General features: G+C 40.2%; 2 protein-coding genes across 2 annotated transcripts in view; both read left to right on the plus strand.

Annotated features, from left to right (window-relative positions):
• gramd2b (GRAM domain containing 2B) overlaps positions 1-12,196 on the plus strand; it is a gene marked incomplete at both ends in the record, with an annotated part of 13,727 nt that extends 1,531 nt beyond the window's left edge. The window contains 12 exons of the mRNA XM_083911712.1: positions 918-1,005; positions 2,430-2,499; positions 3,007-3,110; positions 3,450-3,545; positions 3,689-3,760; positions 3,863-3,952; positions 4,061-4,172; positions 6,250-6,456; positions 6,698-6,773; positions 7,806-7,910; positions 8,144-8,225; positions 12,155-12,196. Of these exons, the coding sequence (XP_083767838.1) occupies positions 918-1,005; positions 2,430-2,499; positions 3,007-3,110; positions 3,450-3,545; positions 3,689-3,760; positions 3,863-3,952; positions 4,061-4,172; positions 6,250-6,456; positions 6,698-6,773; positions 7,806-7,910; positions 8,144-8,225; positions 12,155-12,196 (1,144 nt within the window). The remainder of the gene's footprint in view (positions 1-917; positions 1,006-2,429; positions 2,500-3,006; positions 3,111-3,449; positions 3,546-3,688; positions 3,761-3,862; positions 3,953-4,060; positions 4,173-6,249; positions 6,457-6,697; positions 6,774-7,805; positions 7,911-8,143; positions 8,226-12,154) is intronic.
• A 3,643-nt stretch (positions 12,197-15,839) lies between these two features.
• Positions 15,840-24,467, plus strand: LOC310945641 (sperm-associated microtubule inner protein 10-like; the record flags this gene model as incomplete). Its single annotated transcript, XM_083911793.1, has 4 exons — positions 15,840-15,874; positions 16,481-16,589; positions 24,169-24,332; positions 24,422-24,467. 4 exons carry the CDS (start codon positions 15,840-15,842, stop codon positions 24,465-24,467), a joined length of 354 nt encoding a protein of 117 aa, XP_083767919.1.
• Between the last annotated feature and the right edge of the window lie 284 nt (positions 24,468-24,751).

Here is a 24,751-nt window from a genome sequence, read left to right on the forward strand (position 1 = left end):
GACCTTTTCAAAGTCTTAAACATAAACATTCTAAAAGTCTACAAGTTTGATTCATGTTGCAGTGAATGTGAATGACATCAGCTGACAGGAAGTCAACAAGGACCAAGGCTATTGCCTAGCAATGGAATTCCATTAAAAAGGTCTATACTTTTACATTTTAAGGCAGCGGAATATTAAATTTTAGGCTACTTTTTACTTCTCCTGCACTACATTTTAGAAAGAAATATTGTAACTGTCAATTTATGTAAAACCTTTGTATAAACACAGGAATATATTGAGTAGTTAGTGATTATTTAGAGCAACTTGTAAGTCGTTGAAACAGTGCTGAAGAGTTTCAACTGCAGAAGTTAAGGGCAGAAATACAATACAAAATAGTGTCATCTGCATAAAATTGAATGTTACAGCCAGTGACAGTAGTTACAATGCCAATCATATACAAGGACAAAAGAACAGGTCCAAGAATTGATCCTTGAGGTACAACTTTTGTGACATGAATGAAGTCTGACTTAACATTACAAAGAGTCTAAGAGATGTGGCGCCTTCTGTTGGTGCTCGGGGCAGCACTTAACGCTCACTTGACTGGTATAATATGATGTGTGTTTTGTAGGAGAGATGCACATGTGTTGAGTGTGCTTTTGTGAATATTGGACTCAGACACTATCCAAAAGGATGATCACGTTTCTCTGTGTCTGCTGGATGTGTAAATTAAATTTGTCAGTTTGTGTTTTTGATGCTTTTCTGCCTCCTAGTGGCCACAAATTGCTTAATGCAGCTTTAAATATCTCTTATAGCATTGTGTTTACTGCCATTGAACAATACAAATCTTTTATCTTTCATCTTGTTACATTTTAGATTTAGATTCGGTAAATATATAAAAGGGTCAGCAGATAATATAATTCCTCTGTGTCTGTGTGCAGTTCAAAGACCTTCGACCACTCTCTGCTGACTCAGGTCCAGACAGACTCAGACCCCAAGATAGAGAGGAAGAAGTCTCACTACAGCCAGGTGAGCGCATGAAATCTGATACATATTTTATTAGCCCTTTAAACATCACAGCACAGGTACAAAGTGTATTAATATACCAGAATCTATTAACCCGTTTTACTTTAATGATATTACCTCTTAGGTCTAAGTATTTTTTCTCGATTTTGCATACCTTTGTAAATTCCCCTTTTAAGGGTACTTGCATATGACATAATACCCAAGTGTTTATATGGAAACGTTCAGAACAAACTCAGCTTTATGTATAGTATAATCTGTCCTACTTAGAGCACTGTGTAAAGAGATTATTTGGCCCAAATGCTGAAAATTTAATTCTGCTTTTCAAATTCTTCATATCTCTTATGAAAACATACCTTTACTCTTGTGGATATTTTTTTACATTTTATTATTTACAAAAAATACACAATTTACAATATTTACATAATGTGCCTGTTTTTATGCTTCATATATTCAGCTGTGCCATGTGCTGGTGAGGTGGTGATGGCTGTGGTGCAGGCACATAGGACAAGGATCTTGTGTTCCTGGTGGCAGACAGAAAAGGATTTCACTGTTACATTCAGTATAAAATTCACATACAAAACCAAAAACATCAAGTCGAGTCAGGTGTGCTCTTGCTTGGTTGGAAAAAAAACCTGCAGCCACAGCGGCCCTTTACCGGATCAGTTTGACACCGAAGTTCACTAATCAATAGGACGCGCCTGCACGAGCGTCGACCTCAGAGGGTTAATGCCACTTGCCCAAAGTCAGTTTAAGTGCTAGCTTTAGCTAACATGGCTATAGTTATTCTAGCCACCATAGCCAGTCTGACTGATTAATAACAGACATTTTAGAGCGAGTTATGCAAAGGAAACGGTATATGTCGGTGGGACACAAGACTACCGCTCAAGGGATCAGTACCTAGGTCAGCCACTGAAAACAATTGCATGCTTGTTTCATCATTATAACAAATAATTACACACTCAAAGTCCTGCTATTTTGCCCCCCTTTATCTGAGTTTTATGAAACTTGGTATTTAAGTTCAGGTCTTGGTGCAGGAACTCTGCCTCAAGTTTAATCAAGAGTGCTCAAAGATCATTTGAGCTATGGGCAAGTTTCCCACTAAGCTCCTCCCTTTGCTTGATTTTTTCATTGATGCTGCCATGTTCTTGTACCAATCTTTCTCATTGATTGCAGATATGTGTATACCAGTCCCAAAAGTCCCTTCGTGTCTATTTGTAGTCTTTTTGTATCTCTTTCTGTTTTTTTAGTGTCTGTTTTTGTTCATTTTATAGTAATTTTTGTAGTCATAGACAGCTTCAGTCCAACCCAGTAGTTTCAGTCCAACCCTGTAGTTTCTACAGCTCCTCGAATATAATCAATACTTACTGTACATCGTGCAAGCATCACTCCGCATTATGGATTATATGTGTGTTTGGGTTGTGTTTCAGCTTTCAAAGAGCAACTGCCAGTACCATAAAGTATTTAAGGAGATCAGCAAAGAGGAACAGCTCAGACAGAGTAAGTCATTAACGATCACAATTATCCGCTCCACCATAAATATGAATGAGAGATTAGATAATAGCTGAAAATTTGACACCAATAAGCTTTTTGTTCAACACGTGGCTGTATGTACACTGTAATAGTTTGTGGTTTGCTGTTATTGTTCTTCCAGCTCAAACTGAAGAGATCACTGATTTCAATGTGATGGGGGGACAAAAGTCATAGTTATTTACAAAAATGTATTATAACATTGAGCTGAAATTAACCAATATTATAGATTCAAGACGAAACTGACAGAAGGACAAAATTAAGAGAAAAAGTGGCAATTACAAATCTGTCTGCTACTTCGTGGATCAGTTCACAGTTAGGTCACAAACCTCACAGAACAGTTGAAATTGTAAAATGTACCTTTTAGACATACTTTTTTGCCTATACATGTGAGACGCAACATCATCAGACAGCGCCCTGTATTAGTCTTTTTGCGGGTTCCCCTCAGTGACCTGATGCTATTCACCTCTTTGTCAGGTTACACATGTGCTCTGCAGAAAGATATCCTCTACCAGGGACGGATGTTTGTCTCTGACCACTGGATCTGCTTCCACTCCAAAGTGTTTGGCAAAGATACAAAGGTAGTGTGAACTGGGAAGGAGTTTATTCTGTTATTGTTTCTTCATGTCAGAAAACATCAAGCTGCAACATCACCCTAAGACGGAGAATCGGATGTGTACATGATGTGAGGTTTTTCTTTCACACATGTAGCACATACAAGAGAACTCGTGCAAAATGGAAAAACGGTGCCATGGCAAACACATCTTCGCAGACAAAATTAAATGCCTGTTTTACATAAACTATAAAGACTATTGAATTAAATACATACTTTCTTTCCCAATTTTCTTGGAGTGATTATTTACCAATAGAGAGTAAAGTAGTCCCTGCAGGCTGTTCACCGTGGTGTTTGTCTGTCACAGATCGCCATCCCAGTGGTGTCCGTCACACACGTCAAAAAGACCAAAACTGCCATTCTGCTGCCAAACGCTCTGGTGATCGCCACCGCTAACGACAGGGTGAGAGGAACAACGACTCTTAGTCTCATCTCATTTCACTGCACCCATGAATCCTTCCTTCCTTTTGTCCAACATAACAACTCAACTTCAGTAGTTTTGGTCTCTCAACACTGACAATAAAATGTTTGTGTTTGTTGTTGCAGTACGTCTTTGTGTCCTTCATGTCCAGAGACAACACCTACAAGTTTTTGATGTCTGTCTGTCTTCATCTGGAGGTAGGTCAGACTTTTATGATATCAACCACCTTTTTCAAGTGAAAACTTTATTTTTAGTATAAAAACAAAATATCTGATTGTATATTAAATGGAAATGTGCAGGAGAAGAGTCCATGCAGCAGCCCCATCCCCTCCTCAGCTGTGAACAGCTTAAGAGGTCAGAGGTCACCTCTGTCGCCTCGCTTCCCTCTGGTAGGTCAGACACAGACAGACGACATCAGTGAGCAGCATGAGCCTAAACTGGATGGATGTAGTACTCTTTAGTACTGATGAGATTTATATCTATGTGGATCTCTGCAGAGTTTTCCTACTGATTTCTGCGATCTGGACGTAGCAGTGAGACAGAGAAAGCAGGAGATGGAGGAGAGTAGCAGCTCCGACTCCCAGACGCCCGACTACGACAAGATAGCAGGTACCACCGACCCACCAATAAGCAGCAGCGTAGCATCACATACTAGCACCATAGAGAAAGTTAGCACATTAGGCAACATATTCTTATCAACAGCTTTGTAGGATATCGTACGAAAAAGTAATGCACAAAAAATTGGGAAAATATCACAGAATATAACATTGTATTTAATGCAAAGAACTGCGGTTATGTTTCATTACGTTTAGGAAACAACATTAGGCAAAAACGTCCATAATAACCTTCAGAATAATGTTAATGAAGTGATGTGAGAGAAGATCAGACTTCTGTGTCTCTCCTAGGCTGTTTTCAGCCTGCAAAGAATCTTCCCCGTGACGGAAGACTTTGACCAATCACACAGCAGCTGAGAGAGCGAGCCCTGTGATAGGCTGTTCTACTAAAGCCGATGCACGTTCACGTCTCTTCAGTAGAAACAACCCAGCCTGCAGCAATGGCGGATGACCAGACAGGAAAGATTGTGAGACACAACAAACGCAATAATAAAACGCGTATAAATATTGATGTTGCATTTCAAAGAGTGAGAGAAGTTGGGGATAACATTGGTTTGAACTTGGACTCGGAGCTCGCTGTTCTTCTCTTGGACAGGTAAACTGCTAAATGATTTTCCCTCTAACAACTCAGTTGCTGTGATGGGGGTTAGGTTGTGTGGGCTGAGTTACCATTGAAACAGCCTGGTCACAGCTGCTACCCTTAACGCATTGTCAGAGGTTGCTAACGTTAGCTTCCAGCTAACCTAGCCAAAGGCATACAGCTGCTGCTAATACAAGATCAGGTTTATGTTGCTACGTTAGAGTCCTGAAACCTACTATTCCACCTCAAACGTGTTCACAAGTTTGCCAAATTCCCTTCTATAATTTTAACAATCCCAATCATGATCAGGAATATAGAAATGATTGACGCCTAAGCATACTGGTACAGGTGAACATATGAGTAAAGTTAGTTATCCTTTTCAGTCACCGCAGGCGGTTAAGTTTAGACGACAAAAGGTGACGGTTAAGTTTAGTTTGTCTTAGTTCTTCCAGGACATGAACACTGGTCCTCCAGGTTAAAGTCCTTTGTTTTGGGACCCATCCACCATCCTGGCCCTCCTCCCTACCTGGGTTCTGGTGCTCTGATACTACGTCACCTGATTTTAATGAGTGGAATTCACACAAATGACAGTACAATCGCTCCTAGTTATAAATATGTAAAATACAGATGAAATAAACATGCGGATGAGCATAATTTTTGTACAATAGTATTTGAACCGTGAATGAGAACACCCTGCGTAATGTGACGTCGGGGTGAGCACTTTTTCTCATGATGTATTTTCACAGACAAGACAGACTTATTGGATTTGCAACACGATCTTTTAAATTTACAAACATCATATGTGTAATTCACGGCACAATTCAAAATGGGATCAAAAATGATTTGTCTCTGTCCATTCGCTACTGGGCATATTTTTTCTGAAATAAGGTCCCATGGTTTTTTAGAAAGACTCTGACCCAGTTCTGCCTGTAGGGAAACTGAAACTGGCACGACAACAACACGCTTCCTGGCATATGGATTAATTACTGTAAAAAAAAGCTTATCCTATTGTTCCAACATTTAAATTATGACTCACAGAAGACACACTTCACCTTGAGAGAACCCAAATTATAATTAAAAGGAAAATTAAAAGATTTTGACAAAATTTTATTCTCATTTTCAAACAGACTGAGCTTCTGCAGGTGTTCTATGCTAACTGCGCAGTATTATTGTTTTCATTGGTTTTTATTGTCTTGTGAACTATAGGTTGTTTGTTTGTGGCATCAGGAAAGTCTTATAATGCTCCACAGGAAGGGGAGGGACTTACTCGATTGTTGGTTGTGATTGGCGCGATTGAAACTCAAGCAGGAGGATTATACCTCACAGCTGAGAAAAGCTCCAGAGACTAGATGTAATCCACTGGGGAAAAGACGAAGATGGCCACTACTTCTTATTATGCAATGGAGTTAATTTACCAGTGGTACCGCCAACACGAAGCCAGGCGTTCCAGTGAAAACACTTCCTGTACACACTGCTTCCTGTCTCGCTGCAGAGTTCCCTGTTCCTCCGTTTTTGGGTGTGTTGAAGCGCACAGACAGTGCAGCTCTTCCTGAACATCCAGAACATCAGCACAAAGTGAAGAACCAGCATCAGAACCAGCACCAGAGCCAGAACCAGCAGCAGAACCAGAGTCAGAACGAGAGCCAGAACCAGCGCCAGAAGACTTCAGACAAGAAGCAGCCCGACGCACACCGGGCTGGTAAGAATGTTGTCCTGTCTGCAGGATCATACTAGATACCAGCTGCATTTTTAACTAAGTAGAATCAAAACTGGACTTTATGAAGTTTTTTATCCAACATTAGTCCAAACAGATCGTTACCTCCTGATGTCATTTCTAATCTACCCACACAAAGTTGTCTTATCAGTACAACATACACAGACAGGCTTGTGATAGGCCACTAAATCAGTGGGGTGAAGAAAGTCTTTTTCTTTGTTTTCAGGCTCAGAGCTGGTGATTGACAGCAGGACTCTGAAACCAGTTTCTCTCAACACTCTGCTGTTTGTCTACCTGTTACTGTGAGTTCACATTCATCCATTCATCCACCCATCCATCTGTTCATCCATCCACTTGTTCATCCATCAGGCCATTCATTAATCCCTCTATCCTTTCATCAGTCATCCATCCCTCCAACAATTCATTCATGCATTCATCTGTCTATTCATTCATCCATTCATCCGTCCATTCATTCGTCTATCCATCCATCTATTCATTCATCCATCCATCCATTCATTCATCCATTCATCTTTCTATCCTTCCATTCATGCATCTATTCATCTGTCCATCCATCCAACCATCCATCCATCCATTTGTCCATTCCTTCATCTATTCATCTGTCAGTCCATTCATTCATCCATCCATCATCTATTCGCCCGCCCATTCATCTATTCATACATTCATCGGTCCATCCATCCGTATATTCATTCATCCATCCATCCATTCATTCATCCGTCAGTCCATTCATTTATTTATCCATCCATCAATCCATCTGTTCATCCATTAGTGCATTTATTCATTCATCAGTCCGTCTGAAATATTGCACCGATGTAGTTAAAATATAACAAATAAATAAAATTATTCACAGAAATCAGAAGCATCATTCATTCATTCATTCAATTCTTCCGAAATGTATTTATTCATTTAATAATTCGATTTTTCTACGATTCTTCCATTCATTTTTATTCAGTTGATTAATTCTCTAGTTTCCCATTTTATCTTTCCATTTGATCCGTTCATTATTCATTTGATACCCATCCATCTATTCATTTTATTGTATATTCATTCAGTGATCAGTCATGTATTTATTCCTCTGTTAACTATTCATTTATGCATGGACTTCATTACATTTTTGATCTATTGTCTCTCACTTTTCTAAAGTTTTTGCATCTTCTCATGAGTCCAGCACTCCCTTCTGCATTGGTTGATTGTGTGTGTGTGTGTGTGTGTGTGTTTGTGTGTGTGTGTGTGTGTGTGTGTGTGTGTGTGTGTGTGTGTGTGTGTGTGTGTGTGTGTGTGTGTGTGTGTGTGTGTGTGTGTGTGTGTTTCCTCAGAGTGTGTCTGCTGGTCTTGTCTTCCTGTTATCTCGCCTTTAAAATCGTCTCGTTGGAGCAGAGACTGTCGACGCTCGGCTCCATCACCGAGTTCACCCATCAGGAGTGAGTTTACAACCGGTCAGAGAAAAGAAAAACGTCCCGCAAACATGAAAAACAAGTTTGAAAAGAATATAAAAACTGATTTGGAAAAAAACAATTTTTCATACGATGTACTGTTTGTTCAGATCATCATCTTAAATAATCGGATGTTTCCTTGACTGCAAAATACAAGATGATTGATGATTTTGCTCTTTACTGTATTCAAATTTAAGAATTTGTGTTTTTTTTCCCCCCAGAAATGACCTCCTGCGAAGGAGCGATGTGAACACAGAGCTTTTCTCTGAACTTCTGAGCATCAACCTGATGAAGCTGGAGAAGGTCAGCCAGTCAGTTTATCCGTCTGTACACTTAAACATGTTACTTTGAGCTGCACACTAAATAATAGGACTGTGCTGTGATGAAATCGCATCAATGTTGAAAGATGATATTGGCATTTCATGCAGCCTTCAGTTTTAAAGCAATCCTAACTTTGCAAGTCCAATGCTGAAGTGGAGTCGACCAATTGGGAGACTTTATTCCCATTAGCGTCCCTAGATTAATAAAAAGCTGCATGGGATAAAAATTTGAGATTTATGAAAGTATGTCTTGGACAAAACACACATGTGTTAGAACGACAATAAAAACATCACACAGGCATCTGACAGCTGTAGCAACAGCTGCTTAAGCTGCAGTCAGCAAGTCTGGCAGATCGAGTTGACTCAAAGCCCCCGCCACACTCACTTCCTGGTTGATCCAATCAGGAAGTGCTAAAACTGCAGTTCTCCGAGTGTCCACAAGGAATAGATTGCACAATAGAGCAGTTTCTCATTGACCCCAATGTTAAAAAGGCAGATTTTCACAGCATAATTAAATCTATTTAGGGCTTGTTCACAAAAAAACATTCTTATCTGTATGTTTAGTAGTGTTGTCACGATACCAAAATTATGACTTCGGTATGATACCTGCCTAAAATATCTCGATACCGATACTGAAACGATACCACGGCAGAAAACTAAAACATCAGCAAAAGTAATGGAATAAAATATTAGATGACAAAATGTGGAACTTAAAATTATTTATTTTTATTCATTACAACACTTAAACTTAAAAAGTCAAAATAAATATAGAGATTTTTGTCAAAGCTGCAGAACTTTATGCTTATGCTTCAATACTACTAATATAATCATCATTATTTCAGGCTGATAGTTAACTTAGCTGCCAATGTGGTTACAAGCATCTCTGTGTCCAAAAAGACAAGTGTCTTGTGTTGTTTATTTGTCTTGTTTGCTCTCACAGATTATTTAATGACCTGATTATCCATTTAAAGCTCAGTGTTTGTAGTAGAAAAAAATTAACAGCACATTAACTACAATTCTATTCAGCATAAAAATAATTGTAAATCTGGCAATTCATAAAATAAGATAATACTTTATTCGTCCCACAAAAGGGAAATTTGCAATTTGTATTTTAAGTTGATAAAATTCAAACCTTGTATTATCAGCCTGCAAACTACATTAGTGCAGTAAAGTATAACACAAATGACCCAGACCCGGTGGAGGTCTGTGCTCTTACCATACCATTTTCTAATAATGTAAATTACAATATATCTTGTAAATTTTTGACAATAATGTACATGCTATGATTATATTACTAGCACCGGTTGACTTAAAATGAGTGTTGTTGTTTATCATACTTGTGAACACCAGCGCATGTTATCGTAAAGTTCATGTCACCAGTGTGAACGTTGCGTTAGCAGACAGAGATATGTGGAACCACATCGGACTGTTAAACAGCTTCTCCCCTGACTGCCTCCTGCAATTCTGATGGGGAAAACAGTTCGCTTGACTTCATCCGGGGGATATTTAACGTTATCTATTGCTAACCTGCAGCTCTTTGAACTCTCGGTGCAAATCGGGGTGTCTGTCCGCGAGATGCTTCGCCAGGTTGGACGTGTTGCCTTCCTTGGTCATCACCGACTTATAGCATCTCTTACATACGGGCCTTGTGGTGTCCGTGGGCTTGCCCTCGCTGTCTGCAATGGAAGCGAAATATTTCCATATTTCGCTCCGTGCGTCTGCTTTTACAACAAGCCTCGGACGGTCGGCGGGAGCACTCGTGAGACTTTCGGCCATGTCTGTCTCGCTCTGCTCTGTGACTGTCTGTCACCGTAAAGCCACGCCCACTCCGTCTGCAGGCAGCGAGGAAGCAGAGAGAAGCTGCACAGACACGCTGTCGCAGAAAATTCAGAAAGTACCGATACTAATAAAACGTGAAAAAGTATCGTTCTTAACGGCTGGGTACCGCGGTACCTTTCTAGTATCGGTATACCGTGCAACACTAATGTTTAGGCGGTACCTCCATGACAACACTGAGGGTGAATATTTTTGTTATAAGTTGTACGCTAAACTTCCTTACAAATAATTATGGGGGAGTTAACTTGATTCACAGCTGTGGTGACATGTTGCCACCCGCTCTGTTTATATTCATTTGAATTTTTTTTTTTTTTTAAAACGCCTTTTTGCGGTGCTCAACCTCCATAAAGCACCTCCAATTTCTTCTTGGAGAACCTTACTTTTTCCGCCTTCTTCTGTGTCATTTTCCCCATGTAAGTCAATCTAACGTCACCATTAAGATAGCGTCCATATTCATGAGCTATTTAGCATATGCCACTTATGTAAGATAGAGGGAGAAAAATGGGAGGAAAAATGGGATGACACAGGGCTGAGTTCATCCTGAAAGATTCACCGCAGGGGGGAATTTATCGTTTCTTATAAAGGAAACATTGCGTGCAAATGTACGCCGAACAGTATATAAATGTCAAAGTTTTTTGCGCAACACATTTATGGTTTTTGTACGATTGCAATGTTGGTGAGGGTGACAATCCAGGCAGGGTGAGGCAGACATTAAAACAAGACTGATGAGCTGTGTATATGAGAATAAAACAGGAAACACAAAATAACAATGAAAGAAACAAGGAACAAGAACCAAATAATGCAATTCTTCTTTTTCTACAACAAATGAGACAGAGTAACCGTGTGTTAAGGATGTTTTCCCTTCAGCAACATGTGAAACCACACTTGTGCGTCACAAACAGAAATAGGACAAAGTGTAACCGGACCCTTGTTTGCTGTTAATCAAACATTTATAGTCAGCGGTTATAGAGAAGCGTTGTCTGTAAGAGGAGCTCTTCCTCGCTCCCTCGCTCATCCATCAGTCTGTTACCCTGTGTCTGAGCGTCATTAACATTTCAGGTCGACACAGTTTTGTTGTCGGGGACAGCCCCCGACAACAAAACTGCATTCTCAATTATGTTTCCAGGGAGACGTATTTTCTCCCAGACTACGCTCGTTTTTAACACAAAAATAGCGCACATGCACAAAAGTTGCACGCTGCCTGTTACTGCTCCGGTCTAGTTTGCTTTTTTTAAAACTTTCTTAACTTCTATCCTCCTTTGTTCGTTCTGTTTCTTCACCCTAACTTCTGTGAAGTTCTGCCCTCTAGAATGAGGTTACATTCGATTGTTTTCGTGTTTCTTTTTGTGAAACAAATGCAACATTTGTAAAACTGTGTGGCGCACATTTGCATGCAATCTTTCCTTTATAAATAAAAATTCCCACCTGCGGTGAATTGTGCGGGATGATCTCTGCCCAGTGTCATCGCACTTTTCCTCCCTCCATCTTCCATTAATGGCATTAGGAAGGTTTTCGTTGCCACCGTCCTCTATGGAGGAATTGTTGGGTCTATGTAAATCATAAATAAGTCATAAGTCAAGAGTGTGGTCTTTACCTGCTCCGTAAAGTGTCCTGAGATTACTTTTGTTAGGATTTGGCACTATAAATAAAATTGAATTGAATTGAATCGGAGAACAGCTGATCGCCCTAATGCCGGCTGGCATAGTGGCCAGACCAGCAGATATTCCACCTGAACTCTGGACAAAAACACACAGGTGGAAAGCAACTTCAGGGCAATAGAGGAGGGTCGAGAATGGAAAGGCTTATGGAGAGTAGAAGATTTGGTGTTCCTTTAAAGAAGAAATATTCTCTAGATTGGACAACACGGATGAAATAGTTACTCTAGTTTGTGGTTTTAAAGTTTCATGAGGCTGTGATTATCCTCGAGGTCACAACAGATACTTTTAGAGCGTGAAGTTTCGCTGTACCTGAAAGTATCTAAATGGCAGCCACGATAAGAGATATTGCCCAATTAAAACATTAATTATCACCAAATATGTATAGTTTATAAAAAACACTCATCTTCTGTTGTTCCAGGTGCAGAAGAACCTGCAGAGACTGCTGGACGAAGCTGCCTGAATGAAGTGGAAACCAACACATCGTGCTGCATTCACTTCTGTAAATATTTACAACCCTGTTTCCAAAAGTGTTGGGACGCTGTGTAACATATTAATGAAAACATGCAATGATTTGCAACTCATTGAAACTCCATATGTAATTCAAAAATTTTGAAACAGAAAAAAAATTATACTTTTTTAAAATGATATGCCCATTTTGGTTGAGAACAGTTGGGACAGGGTCATGTTTCCCATCACCTCTTCTTTTAACAACACTCTGGGAGCATTGGATTTAGAGAAAATACTTGTTTTTTGTTAAACAAGATTTGGTCTTCAAAAAGTATTTTTCAGAAAATGATTCTTAAAAAAGGAGGGTCGTCATATAATGAGGGTTCTCTTATATGTTAGGGCCTCCATCTCTGAGGCTCTTTTTAGACCCAATCATTACTTAGTTTAATCCAAGCCCCCACCACAGTGACTTCCTGGTTGATCCAATCAGGAAGTGTCAAAAATGTCAGTCCTCTAAGTGTGCACTAGGGGCAGGTTTCACAATAGAGCAGTTTCTCATTGACCCCCATGTTAAACAGGCCATTTTCAAAGCATCATTAAACCTGTTTAAGGCCTGGTACAAAAAAACATTCTAGTCTGTATGTTTAGGTCATATCTCCATGACAACATTGAGGGTGTTGAATCTTTTTTGTACCAGGCTAGTTTTTATTTTATTGGAGGTTAAAGTCTATGAATGGCCTCATGAGTGACAGCTAGGCTCTGGCCCTCACTTCGCCTCGGAGGTATACGTCAGCCAGATGGACGTATGTCCCTCCCCCCAACGTCACATACATGCCCTTTTCTGGTCAGAGGAAATGAGGCGGAGTCAAAGTCTGACAAGATGGAGACTCCCATAGGTGAATACGGTTGGATCAAGTTGAGAGAACGGACCTCAACTACGTCCCTTTTTCATACAGACTCTGGTTCTAACATTGATGTTTCAGTTTTGCAAATCTGTTTACCGTACACTGTACTCAGCACTCTTTTGAAAACAAGGTTGTGTTGTAGATGTTATTAACTGACAATACTGAGCATTAAAACTAAGGGCTTGAAAAAGATGATACGCACAAATGTTTTTAAAGGGTTTCACTTGCAACCACACCCAGCAGTGAATCTTCTATAGTCTTACAGTAGTTCTGCAGGATGTAAGTGTAGCAGAAACAGTATTTTAAAGGCCGACAGTATCAGTACTTTGTATTTTCTCTCAGTGGAACAAAACCAATTTTGAGCTCATGTTGCTGTATTTGCCTTTTGAAGTTTCCTGGTCACACTGAACTTTTATTTATCACATATCTGAAAAGATCAAGGTCGCATTCTCAGAGATGGATTCATCTTTGGACTTTTATCCAGTTTCATAACTGACACATTTCGGTCCCCATGATGACATTTCAGACTAAAAAAGCAGCTCTGGACTTTGACCTACGGACTGGGTTTTTCCTTATGTTTACCTCACGCTGCCTTGAAGTAAAATTCCTGCGTAAAATCATCCCAGGCTCTTTTACACTCATTAAATAAGCCTTCGAGACAATTTTTTTCATGTATGAACTACTAATGTAGAAATCTGCGACAGACGCTAAAATTCGACAACAGTCAAATGTGGCAAGTTGAACGCATTACAAGGCTTTTTTAACCACTATTACTGCTCAAAATAACACCAAACCTCTGCAGCAGCATGAGATGAGTCCCTACACAGAAAACAAAGCACTAACAACGTAGTTAGTGAACCCAAAGTTTATTAAAAGAGCGTTTTGAAAGACTTACCAACTGGCCCACAGTACCAGCTCCTCCTAAACATTCCGTTTCCGTGCCGATGGGCTCACAGAACCCACAGGTACACCAAAAAATGCCCGCACACCGAGACTGCTTGACCTCTCTGCTGGCTGTTCTCTCATCCTCCGACCCCTTTCATCCTGTTCCTGCAGATCTTCCTCTGTGTATTCTGCCTCAAACAGGTATGGGCGCCCATCGAAATCGTAGCAGTCACCTGTCCGAAATCTGTTGACTCAGCCATTTCGGTTCCTAAGTGTTCAATCTTGTTGACTTGCAACATGACCCACTGTGAGCTAAAGCTACCTTTACCTCTTCCGGCAACATAATGTTTCGTTGCTGAAAGGAGAAGCTTGTACCAGGGCCAGTTGGTAAGTCTTTCGAAAACAATCAGTTAATGTGTAAGGACTCTTCTCATGCTGTTGCAGAGGTTTGGTGTTATTTGGAGCAGTATTAGTGGTTAAAAAAGACGTTTTAATGCGTTCAACTTGCGATTTAAAAATCTGTTTTAATGTGTTCAACTTTCCACCCCGAGCTCATCTGTGTTAGCCGCATTTGGCTGTTTGTACTGTTAGCGCCTGTCCCCGATTTCTATGTTAGTAGTTCATACACAAAGAAAAATTGTCTTGAAGGCTTATTTGATGAGTGTATTGGCCTAAAAAGAGCCTGGGATGATTTGACAGCGGAATTTCACTTTAACTCTGTCATTTCTGATGTAAAAAGATGTGAAAACAGAATAAAATCTGCAATGCAATGTACATCGTGGTTTTAAAAATTGTAAATTAACTTTACGTATCGATGCTTCAACTGTAAACCATACATGTAACCTTGTATGTGACATCATGAAGCTGACTGTTACAGAGACATGAATGACTGAATACAGATTGAATGATGTGATCTTATTTTTCTCTGTTGGAGAATAAAGTTTTATTTTTGCTGTAATGTTTCTACATTATTTTTATTTTTGATTGTTTTGATTGTCTAAACTGAGTTAGATTTACTTTACTCACATCGAAGCGAAAATTAGAAAAAGGTACTTCCAGTACACAGACACTGGTCCCCACCTCAACCCTTCTCCCTCCTAATCACACTTCTTTTGGAGCCAGTGGAGTCGCCCCCTGCTGGACATTAGAGAGAATGCGGCTTTAAGTGGAGTCTCCCCCCTGCTAGACATTAGACAGAATGTAGCTTTAAGTGGAATCTCCTCCTGCTGGACATTAGAGAGAATGCAGCTTTAAGTGGAGTCTCCCCTGCTGGACATTAGAGAGAATGCAGCTTTAAGTGGAGTCTCCCCCTGCTGGACATTAGAGAGAATGCAGCTTTAAGTGGAGTCTCCCCCTGCTGGACATTAGAGAGAATGCAGCTTTAAGTGGAGTCTCCCCCTGCTCGACTTTGGAGAGAATGAATTTGTAGTCTAAAATATGCGGTGCTTTCTGCAGTTAGTTGAACCCTGGTCCGATCACGTTCACCACAAAAGAACCCCACCAGAGTTAATTTGGAAGCAGACTGACACCACCTCTTCTACCGGGCCTCAGTCCAATTCTGGTGCACACCCGAATACGAACGCTGCATTCCCACCTGCCCAAGCGAACCGTAAAAATGCAGAAACACATTCAAATTCGATTCGACTGGACTAATTAAGGCTGGTGTGAAACGCCCTTAGAGCAAGTGTTGATGAAGGACTAAGAATACCTCATGCACTTGATGATTTGACAGTGGGACAGCCCTCACAAACTGACTGTGAACGTACCTCAAAGTCTGTGAGAGATTGGGATTCAGCTTCTTGTAACCCTACCCTCTACCCACCATGCACTGGGAGGTTTCTAAGGTGACCCTGACAGTCAACAAACATGGCCGATGCTGCAGGGAGCTCCCACCAACACGAGTGAGTCATGCTTCTGATCTGAGGGCATAATGCTGCTAATTTGGGGTGTTTATCAGTACTTATTCAGCACGTTCTAACAAAACTGGGGTAATACTGGGGAAGTTTCATGATATCTATCAGGTAAAATTTTAAATCTATTCTCCTGTAGTGTCTCAGAATGTGTGAATTTGACAATAAATCTGTTTAAATACTTTAAATCTGCACTTCAGAAGCACTTACAGACACCAAACTTATATTCTGAAGGTTTTTACATTCACAGCCTCATTTATACAACATTTATTCATAAAAACATGCAGAGAAATTGACTTTTTAATGCTGATCTATGGAGTGATAAAAAGAGTGTAAAAACATTCGACTCTTATGTGTCAACAAAATGAAATGAAAAATGAATTTTGAACCTGGTTTTATCCAACGTTCATATTTATGTTCTGGAAATACACAAAATTTAGCTCATACTTCATAGCATAACGCCCATTTGCATATGTAAACCTACTGTATAATTTAAATTTGAAACCAAAGCAGCCTGTAGTCAGAGGAGAGAAAAAGATGTGGTAAGAGATTTGTTGTTGGGCCCCTGAAAAGTCAACTTCTCATGTTCACTTGGAGGCGGTCCGGCACTCACATCCCAACCTTCTCAGCCCGACATCCCATGATACCCAAACTGTACGTGATGCCATGGAAACATGACATGAAGAACCAGAGGCTCCTGATGAAGGTAGGTACCAGAGAGGAAAACAAACGCACCCTACTCAATCACATTCATCGTGTGTGTGTGTGTGTGTGTACACAGGCTTAATTTATGGGTGGTGGTGATGGGATGGGTGGCACAGACATGGACGTATTTTGAGCCAAGGGGCCCCTGGGCAGAGTATAGTAAGAGCCCCCCCCCCCCCCCCCCCTCTAGACAGTCTACGTGTCTACCCAAATTTAAAGAGTCAACTTTAAGTCAGCGGAGTTTGCATGTTCTCCCCGTGTCTGCGTGGGTTTCCTCCGGGTTCTCCGGTTTCCTCCCATAATCCAAAGACATGCACGTGTTAGGTTAATTGATGACTCTAAAATTGCCCGTAGGTGTGAATGGTTGTCTGTCTCTGTTCGTCTCTATGTGCCCTGTGATAGACTGGCGTCCTGTCCAGGGTGTACCCCGCCTCACGCCCAATGTCAGCTGGGATCGGCTCCAGAACCCCCGCGACCCCGACCCCGGGATAAGCGGTTGAAGATGAATGAATGAATGAATGAACTTTAAGTCATTTTGTTTCTCTTTGTGATCATTTTACGTTCATTTTTAGCTGTTTTGTATGTCTCTGTTATTGTTTTGCATGTATTTTTACTCATTTTGCATCTTTTTGGAGAGGAGTCTGGCTGCAGACCTCCAGTGTCAGTTCTGCTTCCGGTGCAGGCTCCACTCTCAGGCTCCCTCCAGTGTCAGGGCAGGAAATAACAAACTTTTTTGCGTCTCTTAAATTACGTCTTAATGCAGATTGACTAATGTTACCGTTGGGACAAGAGTAAATATCAAAATGTGTTTATCTAGATATAGAATTAAACACACACCCTGGTAACCGGGTTGCATGTTTGTCATTTTACTAGCCGCCTTACACACGCAAAACGTTTGCCTCACGCTCAAGTTATTTGCTGTCTAAATGATAATGACACAAGGATTTAAAGGCTATTTGCTATTCATTCCAATCTTACTTATTGAAATACATATATTTTAACTTTTTCACTTTTTCTGTGCTATGTGCATGACTCAATCTATGAAGAGGGTACAGGGCTTAAAGTGGAACACTGCACAGCTTGTTGTAAGATGTTCCACTGCCCCCTTTGCCCTAAATACAAGCCGAGCCCAAGAGCAAAGCTTGAGCAGCACCTTGATGTTCACATGAAAGATGCAAAGGTGTGGATTTGAGTGTGTCTGTGTCTTCCAAGGTAGAGTTTCCCAGTGCAGTCAGAATGGGATAGGAGGAAATGGCAGAAGCTGAAGCTACAGATGACGACTGTTTCAACCTTGATGACCTGGCCTCCAGGAATCTTTTAAGTCTCCAATATCAAGGACATGTGGTTGATTTGTGACTTGACATATGCTGAATGTAAAATGGAGTAGTAACAGTCAATAAAAGTTTAGCTGCAACAACAAGCCTACTTTTGACATACACAGGAATGATTGAGGATATTTTTTTTGTTTTTGTTTGTTCCGTGTGCCAGTTATAGTGTCCAAAACCAGCTGTAAGTTCAAAGATGACCTCTGTGTTCTAGGTATTGTGATAGCACTGTTTTTCATTGATATTTTGAATCTCTCTAAAGTAGATTGCAGTGCCTTTGTGAAACCATATAATTGCATAATTTCTGTGTTTACTTACTTGTAAATAAACCTTTGTGTATTGAAAACGTACAAACCTATCCCCGGTTTCCTCTGTGGCTTGGGAGTGAGGAAGGTGTCTACCCATTCATGTCATGCCCTAGGTCAGAGCCAGAACATAACAGAGAATACGGCAGTATGTACAACCCTCTGAGTAGACATTAACTTGTATCAATTACATTTTTCATTAGGAAATATATCTTCCATTAAGTTCAATGTTTTTATATGGACAAATGTCGCTAAACTAAAGGCTATGAATGGAGTTTATTTTGACACTTGATGAAGGCTAACGCAGTAATAATGCTGGTCGACTTATGCAACGTGTACATTTATGTTTTTCATGTTGGTGTTGATTAATTAAGAATAAATCAACAACAATGCGGCTTCTTCAAAAGTGTGTCCTGACAGCAGCCTGAGAGTGGAGCCTGCACCGGAATGAAGGACTGCAAAACATTAAATACTCTGTAATACTATGTTTTTTTCCTTTACACAACAAATAATCTGATCGTCAGTCAACCATTAGCCACTGTTAGCGTAACTACTTTATTACAAACATCCGCAATCTGCATTATCATTCGGTAATTTGAAAATGTAACCCGTGGTTTCAGGGTGTAGGGGTGTATGTATACGCCAGAGTCCTTTAAGAGATGCACAAAAAGTTTATTTCCTGTCCTGACGCTGGAGGTCTGCAGCCTGATCCCTCCTTTTTTGTGATGGTTTTGCATCTATTTTTACTCATTTGCATATTGTTGTGGTGGTTTTGTATCTATTTTTAGTCATTTTACATTGCAATGTCGTAGTTTTGTTTCTCTCTGTGGTCATTTTCCATCTATTTTTCAATCATTTTTGCATTTATTTGTCTTCATTTTGTTTTGTGTCTATTTTCAGTCATTTAGCATCTCTTCATTGTTATTTTGCCTCACTATAGTCTTTTTGTCTCTTTGTGATAATTTTTCAGCACTGTTTTATGAGTCAGGGCCCCTGACTTTATGGGCCCTCGGGGCTGTGCAGTAATCCATCCATGGACACAGGGGACATGTCCCCTGCACTTTTATATAGACTTTTATTCAGTCAAAACTCTCTAAAAAGTGCTTAAACATTATAAAAGGAGATACGTTTTGAATTATTAAGCTCTATGTAATACAAGTACATTTAATTTGTAATTCAATTCAATTCAGTTCAATTTTATTTATAGAGTCGAATCATAACAAACGTTATCTCAGGACACTTTGCAGAGTAGGTAAAGACCACACTCAATGACTTATTTATGATTTACATAGACCCAACAATTCCTCTGTAGAATACGGTGGCAACGAAAACCTTCCCTATAACAGGCAGGAACGTCAGACAGACTCAGCTCTGTGGAGGACGGCCATCTGTCTTGACCGGTTGGGGAGGAAGAAAAGGAGAGAGAAAGAGAGAAAAGACACACAGATGGACAGAGACAGACAGACAGACACACTTCCAGAGATGCAAGCAAAGCCTAACAGTAACTATAATAATATTTATAGTAATGTGAATATAACTTATTTGTTATGACAGTTAATACAACAGAATAGTAGAAACAAGCACAGCTAAGGTGACAGAATATGAAAATGATAATAATTATGGTGGCAAACATGATCAATGATGAGTAGTGGCAATAGCAGCTTCGATACAGCTACAAATTTTATAGTTTATTAAACTAGTGGGGCTTTGGGGCCAAGTACAATAACTTCAGTTTTATCTGGTTTAAATTGCAGGTCATCCAGCTTTTTATTTCCTTAATGCACATTTGAAGTTTATTTAACTGATGGGTTTCTTCTGGTTTGATCGACAAATATAATTGTGTATCATCAGCATAACAATGAAAATTTAGTGCTTCCTTATAATATTTCCTAAGGGAAGCATATATAAGGAGAATAGAATCGGTCCAAGGACAGAACCCTGTGGGACTCCGTGACTAACTTTAGTGTGCATGGAGGATTTATTATTAACATGTACAAACTGAGATCTATCTGATAAATATGACTTAAACCAGCTCAGTGCGGTTCCTTTAATGCCAATTAGATGCTCCAGTCTCTGTTGCAGGATGTGATGGTCAATAGTGTCGAAGGCAGCACTAAAATCTAGTAAAACAGGCACAGAGACAAGTCCTTTGTCTGAAGCTATAAGAAGGTCGTTAGTAATTTTCACCAGTGCTGTCTCAGTGCTATGATTTGCTCTAAATCCAGACTGGAAATCCTCAAATATCTCATTATTATGTAAAAAGTCACACAACTGACTGGCAACTAATTTCTCGAGGATCTTAGAGAGAAAAGGAAGGTTAGATATAGGTCTATAGTTGGCTAGTACCTCAGGATCAAGACTGGGCTTTTTAAGAAGAGCTTTAATTACAGCTACTTTAAAAGACTGTGGTACATAACCTGCTGATAAGACATGTTAATCATATCTAATACAGGAGTGCTAATTAAAGGTAACACTTCTTTAAGTAACCTAGTTGGAATAGAGTCTAGGAGACAAGTAGAAGGTTTTGATGCTGAAATAGTAGAGGTTAATTTGTTAAGGTCAACTGTAGAAAAGCAGTCCAAGAATATATCAGGTCGTACAGTTTGTAAGGTTCCTGGGTTTGATGAAAAATTGGTGCAAAGCGAGTTGATTTTGTCTCTAATAGTTATAATTTTATCAGAAGGTCATGGTCTCGTTACTACTGAGGGTTATAGGAATACATGGCTCAATAGAGCTGTGGCTCTCTGTCAGCCTGGCTACAGTGCTGAAAAGAAATCTAGGATTGTTCTTATTCTCCTCTATTTAAGAAAAGTAATATGCTGCTCTGGCATTACGGAGGTCCTTCCTATAGGTTTTAAGACTTTCTTGCCTAACTAAGTGAGATTCCTCCAGTTTAGTGGAGCGCCATTTACTTTACAACTTTAGCGATGTTCTTTTTAATTCACGGGTTTGTGAGTTATACCACGGAGCTAACTTCCTCTGTTTTATTATCTTCTTTTTTAAAGGAGCAACAGAGTCGAGTGTTGCTCTTAGAGAGCCTGCAACTCTGTCAACAATGTGATCAATTTCAGAGAAACTAACGTTAGTGCAGGAGTCTTGAATATTAGGATAAGGCATTAAAGTAAATGCAGATGGAATCGCTTCCTTAAATTTAGTTATAGCACTATCAGATAAACATCTAGTGTAGACACTTTTACCCAGAGGTGAGTAGTCCTGTAATATGAATTCAAAAGTTATTAAATAATGGTCTGATAAAATAGGATTCTGTGGAAAGACTATTAAGTCATTAATTTCCACACCATAAGCCAAAACAAGGTTGAGGGTGTGATTAAAACAGTGAGTAGGTTTATGTACAGTCTGACTAAACGTACAACTTACAGACTTACAAACGTCCTTATTTGTAAGTCTCCAAAAGTATGTGTGGAACCCACTTCCTTCCACAGTTAGCCTGGGGGCAGGGTGGCTAACTTTTTAGGTTCATATGATAATATTATTATTTCTCTCAAACTCAAATCATTGAAATACTCCTCTTACACAGACAAAAAAATACATATAGGGTTGAAATAAATTAAATACAGCATTCTGAGAAGAATAAATCGGTTAAAAAATGATTAAATTAAATATTAAGTCAAGTTAAATTATACTGAGGATAGGAAAAAAAAACACTTAAACCTTTAAAACACAGCTCGACACCCAAACAAAGTTAGTGTTTTAACAATTTAAACAGATTTGATAAAACAGGCCTCTGCTTTACTGCTTACATTGCAGTGAAAAACACAGCGGCACACATGGTTATAAATCACAAAACTACGGTGTCCTGTACGGGACAAAAAGCATAAATCGCTGTATTTTTATTTTGAGTAGACAGTATCAACACTTTGTGTCCACGCTTCAAACATTTTGCTTTCTCTACCACCTTTATTGTTTTCATGCAAAACCTTTAATGTGATGGTCTCAAATGTGCCAACATTTGTCATATAAGTATTTTTATTACCGGAGATGTGGATACAAATACACAAAATGGACTGTTACTGAAGTCAAAGCTGTGAATCCAAACCGTACGGCCCCAGACAGGGGCACTCTTCATGAGGTAAAGGTTGAATCCATGTAGACTGTACGGCCTCAGACAGGGGCACTCTTCATGAGGTAAAGGTTTGAATCCACGTAGACCGTACGGCCTCAGACAGGGGCGCTCTTCATGAGGTAAAGGTTTGAATCCACGCAGACCGTACGGCCTCAGACAGGGGCGCTCTTCATGAGGTAAAGGTTTGAATCCACGCAGACCGTACGGCCTCAGACAGGGGCGCTCTTCATGAGGTAAAGGTTTGAACCCACGTAGACCGTACGTCCTCAGAGAGGGGCGCTCTTCATGAGGTAAAGGTTTGAATCCACGCAGACCGTACGGCCTCAGACAGGGGCGCTCTTCATGAGGTAAAGGTTTGAATCCACGCAGACCGTACGGCCTCAGACAGGGGCGCTCTTCATGAGGTAAAGGTTTGAACCCACGTAGACCGTACGTCCTCAGAGAGGGGCGCTCTTCATGAGGTAAAGCTTTGAATCCACGTAGACCGTACGGCCTCAGACAGGGGCACTCTTCATGAGGTAAAGGTTTGTGTAGTTCACATTCAGTTCACATCCAAAGTTTCCCACTGCTGTTGGAGCAGCAGAGAATTGCACAGGTTCTTCCCGACTCCCTAGACAATGTTGTCAAAAGCAATGCTGCATAAAAAGATACAGGTAAATGTAGAAAAGGTGCACTTATAATATCAGCTCCCATTCAAGCACGCGCATACTGGAGAGACACCACTACACGCAGCTAGATGGCGAAACACAAGCTCGCTGGATTCATCTAGGCTGGTACAATGTAAACAGTACGTGACTTAAGACTAAAAAATATCAGATAATAGCCCAGGCTATTATTTATCTCAGTCACGTAAGAGACTAGGCGTATATCAGCAATCGTCACACACACACGTCAACCAATCAGAATTTGGCGGAGGCGGGTCATGGCAGAGGTGCATTGCAAAAAAAGATGCTACCTGCTACTTCCGTACCTATGAGTTGGCAGAGTTGTTCAGAAGTGACACCGAGGAAGAAGAGTTCATTGGATTTAGTGATTAGGAGTGACAGAGTGTTTGGTAAACGTATAGTATGTTCTATATGTTATAGTTATTTGAATGACTCTAACCATAATATGTTACGTTAACATACCAGGCACGTTCTCAGTTCGTTGTTTATGCGTCATAGAACGTACACTTATTCAGCCTGTTGTTCTCTATTCTATTTTTATTTTAAATTGCCTTTCAAGATGAAATGTCGTTTCTTGGTTTTGGATTTTATCAAATAAATTTCCCCAAAAAATGCGACTTATATATGTTTTTTTCCTTCTTTATTCTGCATGTTCCGCCGTTGAGACTTATACTCAGGAGCGACTTTTAATCCGAAAAATACGGTACTTTCATTCTGCACCCCTCAAAATGCCCCGTGGGTGCATTCTTTTTTCTTTTTTAAAATACAGCTTTTAATGAAGATTCTACATATTCAACCTTTAAGTCCGTTGAGCTGAACTTTGAAGCAGACAAAGCAATCACAAAAATAATTTACGTTAAAGTAAATACTTTCTGACCTTAAAAGGAGCTTTTTCCTCCAAAACGTGGCTGTGTCAGCCTCAGGGCGCTACTTCTTCACATGCGGACTATAAGGACTAAACTGAGCATGTGCATTAGTAAATCAGGTGATTTATAATTACAGCTATGTTACAACTTCCCCTGGTCTCCCCTACTAACTGTGTCCACTCAAAATCAGAATTTCTCCTGTGTGTGTGTGTGTGTGTGTGTGTGTGTGTGTGTGTGTGTGTGTGTGTGTGTGTGTGTGTGTGTGTGTGTGTGTGTGTGTGTGTGTGTGTGTGTGTGTGTGTGTGTGTGTGTGTGTTTGTGTGTGTGTGTTTCAGAACGCAGCGCTGGCAGAGATCCCTGTGGTTCCTCTTGAGGAGTCTCTGTGTCTTTGTGGACGGGAGCGTCTCTGCCACAGTCACAGTCAGGACTATTCCTCCTCTTCCTCTTCCTCCTCTGTCCAGACAGGACTGACAGCTCATCACTCCTCCCACTTCTCCAGGTGAAACCCCTCAGACAAAGATGCTGCATTCAGGGTCATGTTTGGACACTTTGAACCCAGTGATTTTCCTTCTTCTTCACTTCCTGCAGGTACAACAGCTCTGTGGTGACGACCAGGCGGCTCCATCACACCTGAGAACACTAATGGACACAGATATGGACTTGGGGACTTGGGGACGAAGAGACTAAAGTCACAGTTTTGATGACCTGCAACTTGACTTGTTGTTAATTATTATTATTATCATTTCTTCTTCATTTATTTTTGGCTTGCAGTGCTCTTTAAAATCAACATTGTCCATTTGACTGACACATTCAGTCCTGCAGTTCTCATATTCACCACAAGGCGTCAGTGTTTGCAACGTAATGATGTGTGTGCGTGTGTGTGTGTTTGTGCGTGTGTGTGTGTGTGTGAGTGTGTGT

The sequence above is a fragment of the Echiichthys vipera genome, assembly GCF_963691815.1.
Source record: "Echiichthys vipera genome assembly, chromosome: 4".
NCBI lineage: Eukaryota > Metazoa > Chordata > Actinopteri > Perciformes > Trachinidae > Echiichthys > Echiichthys vipera.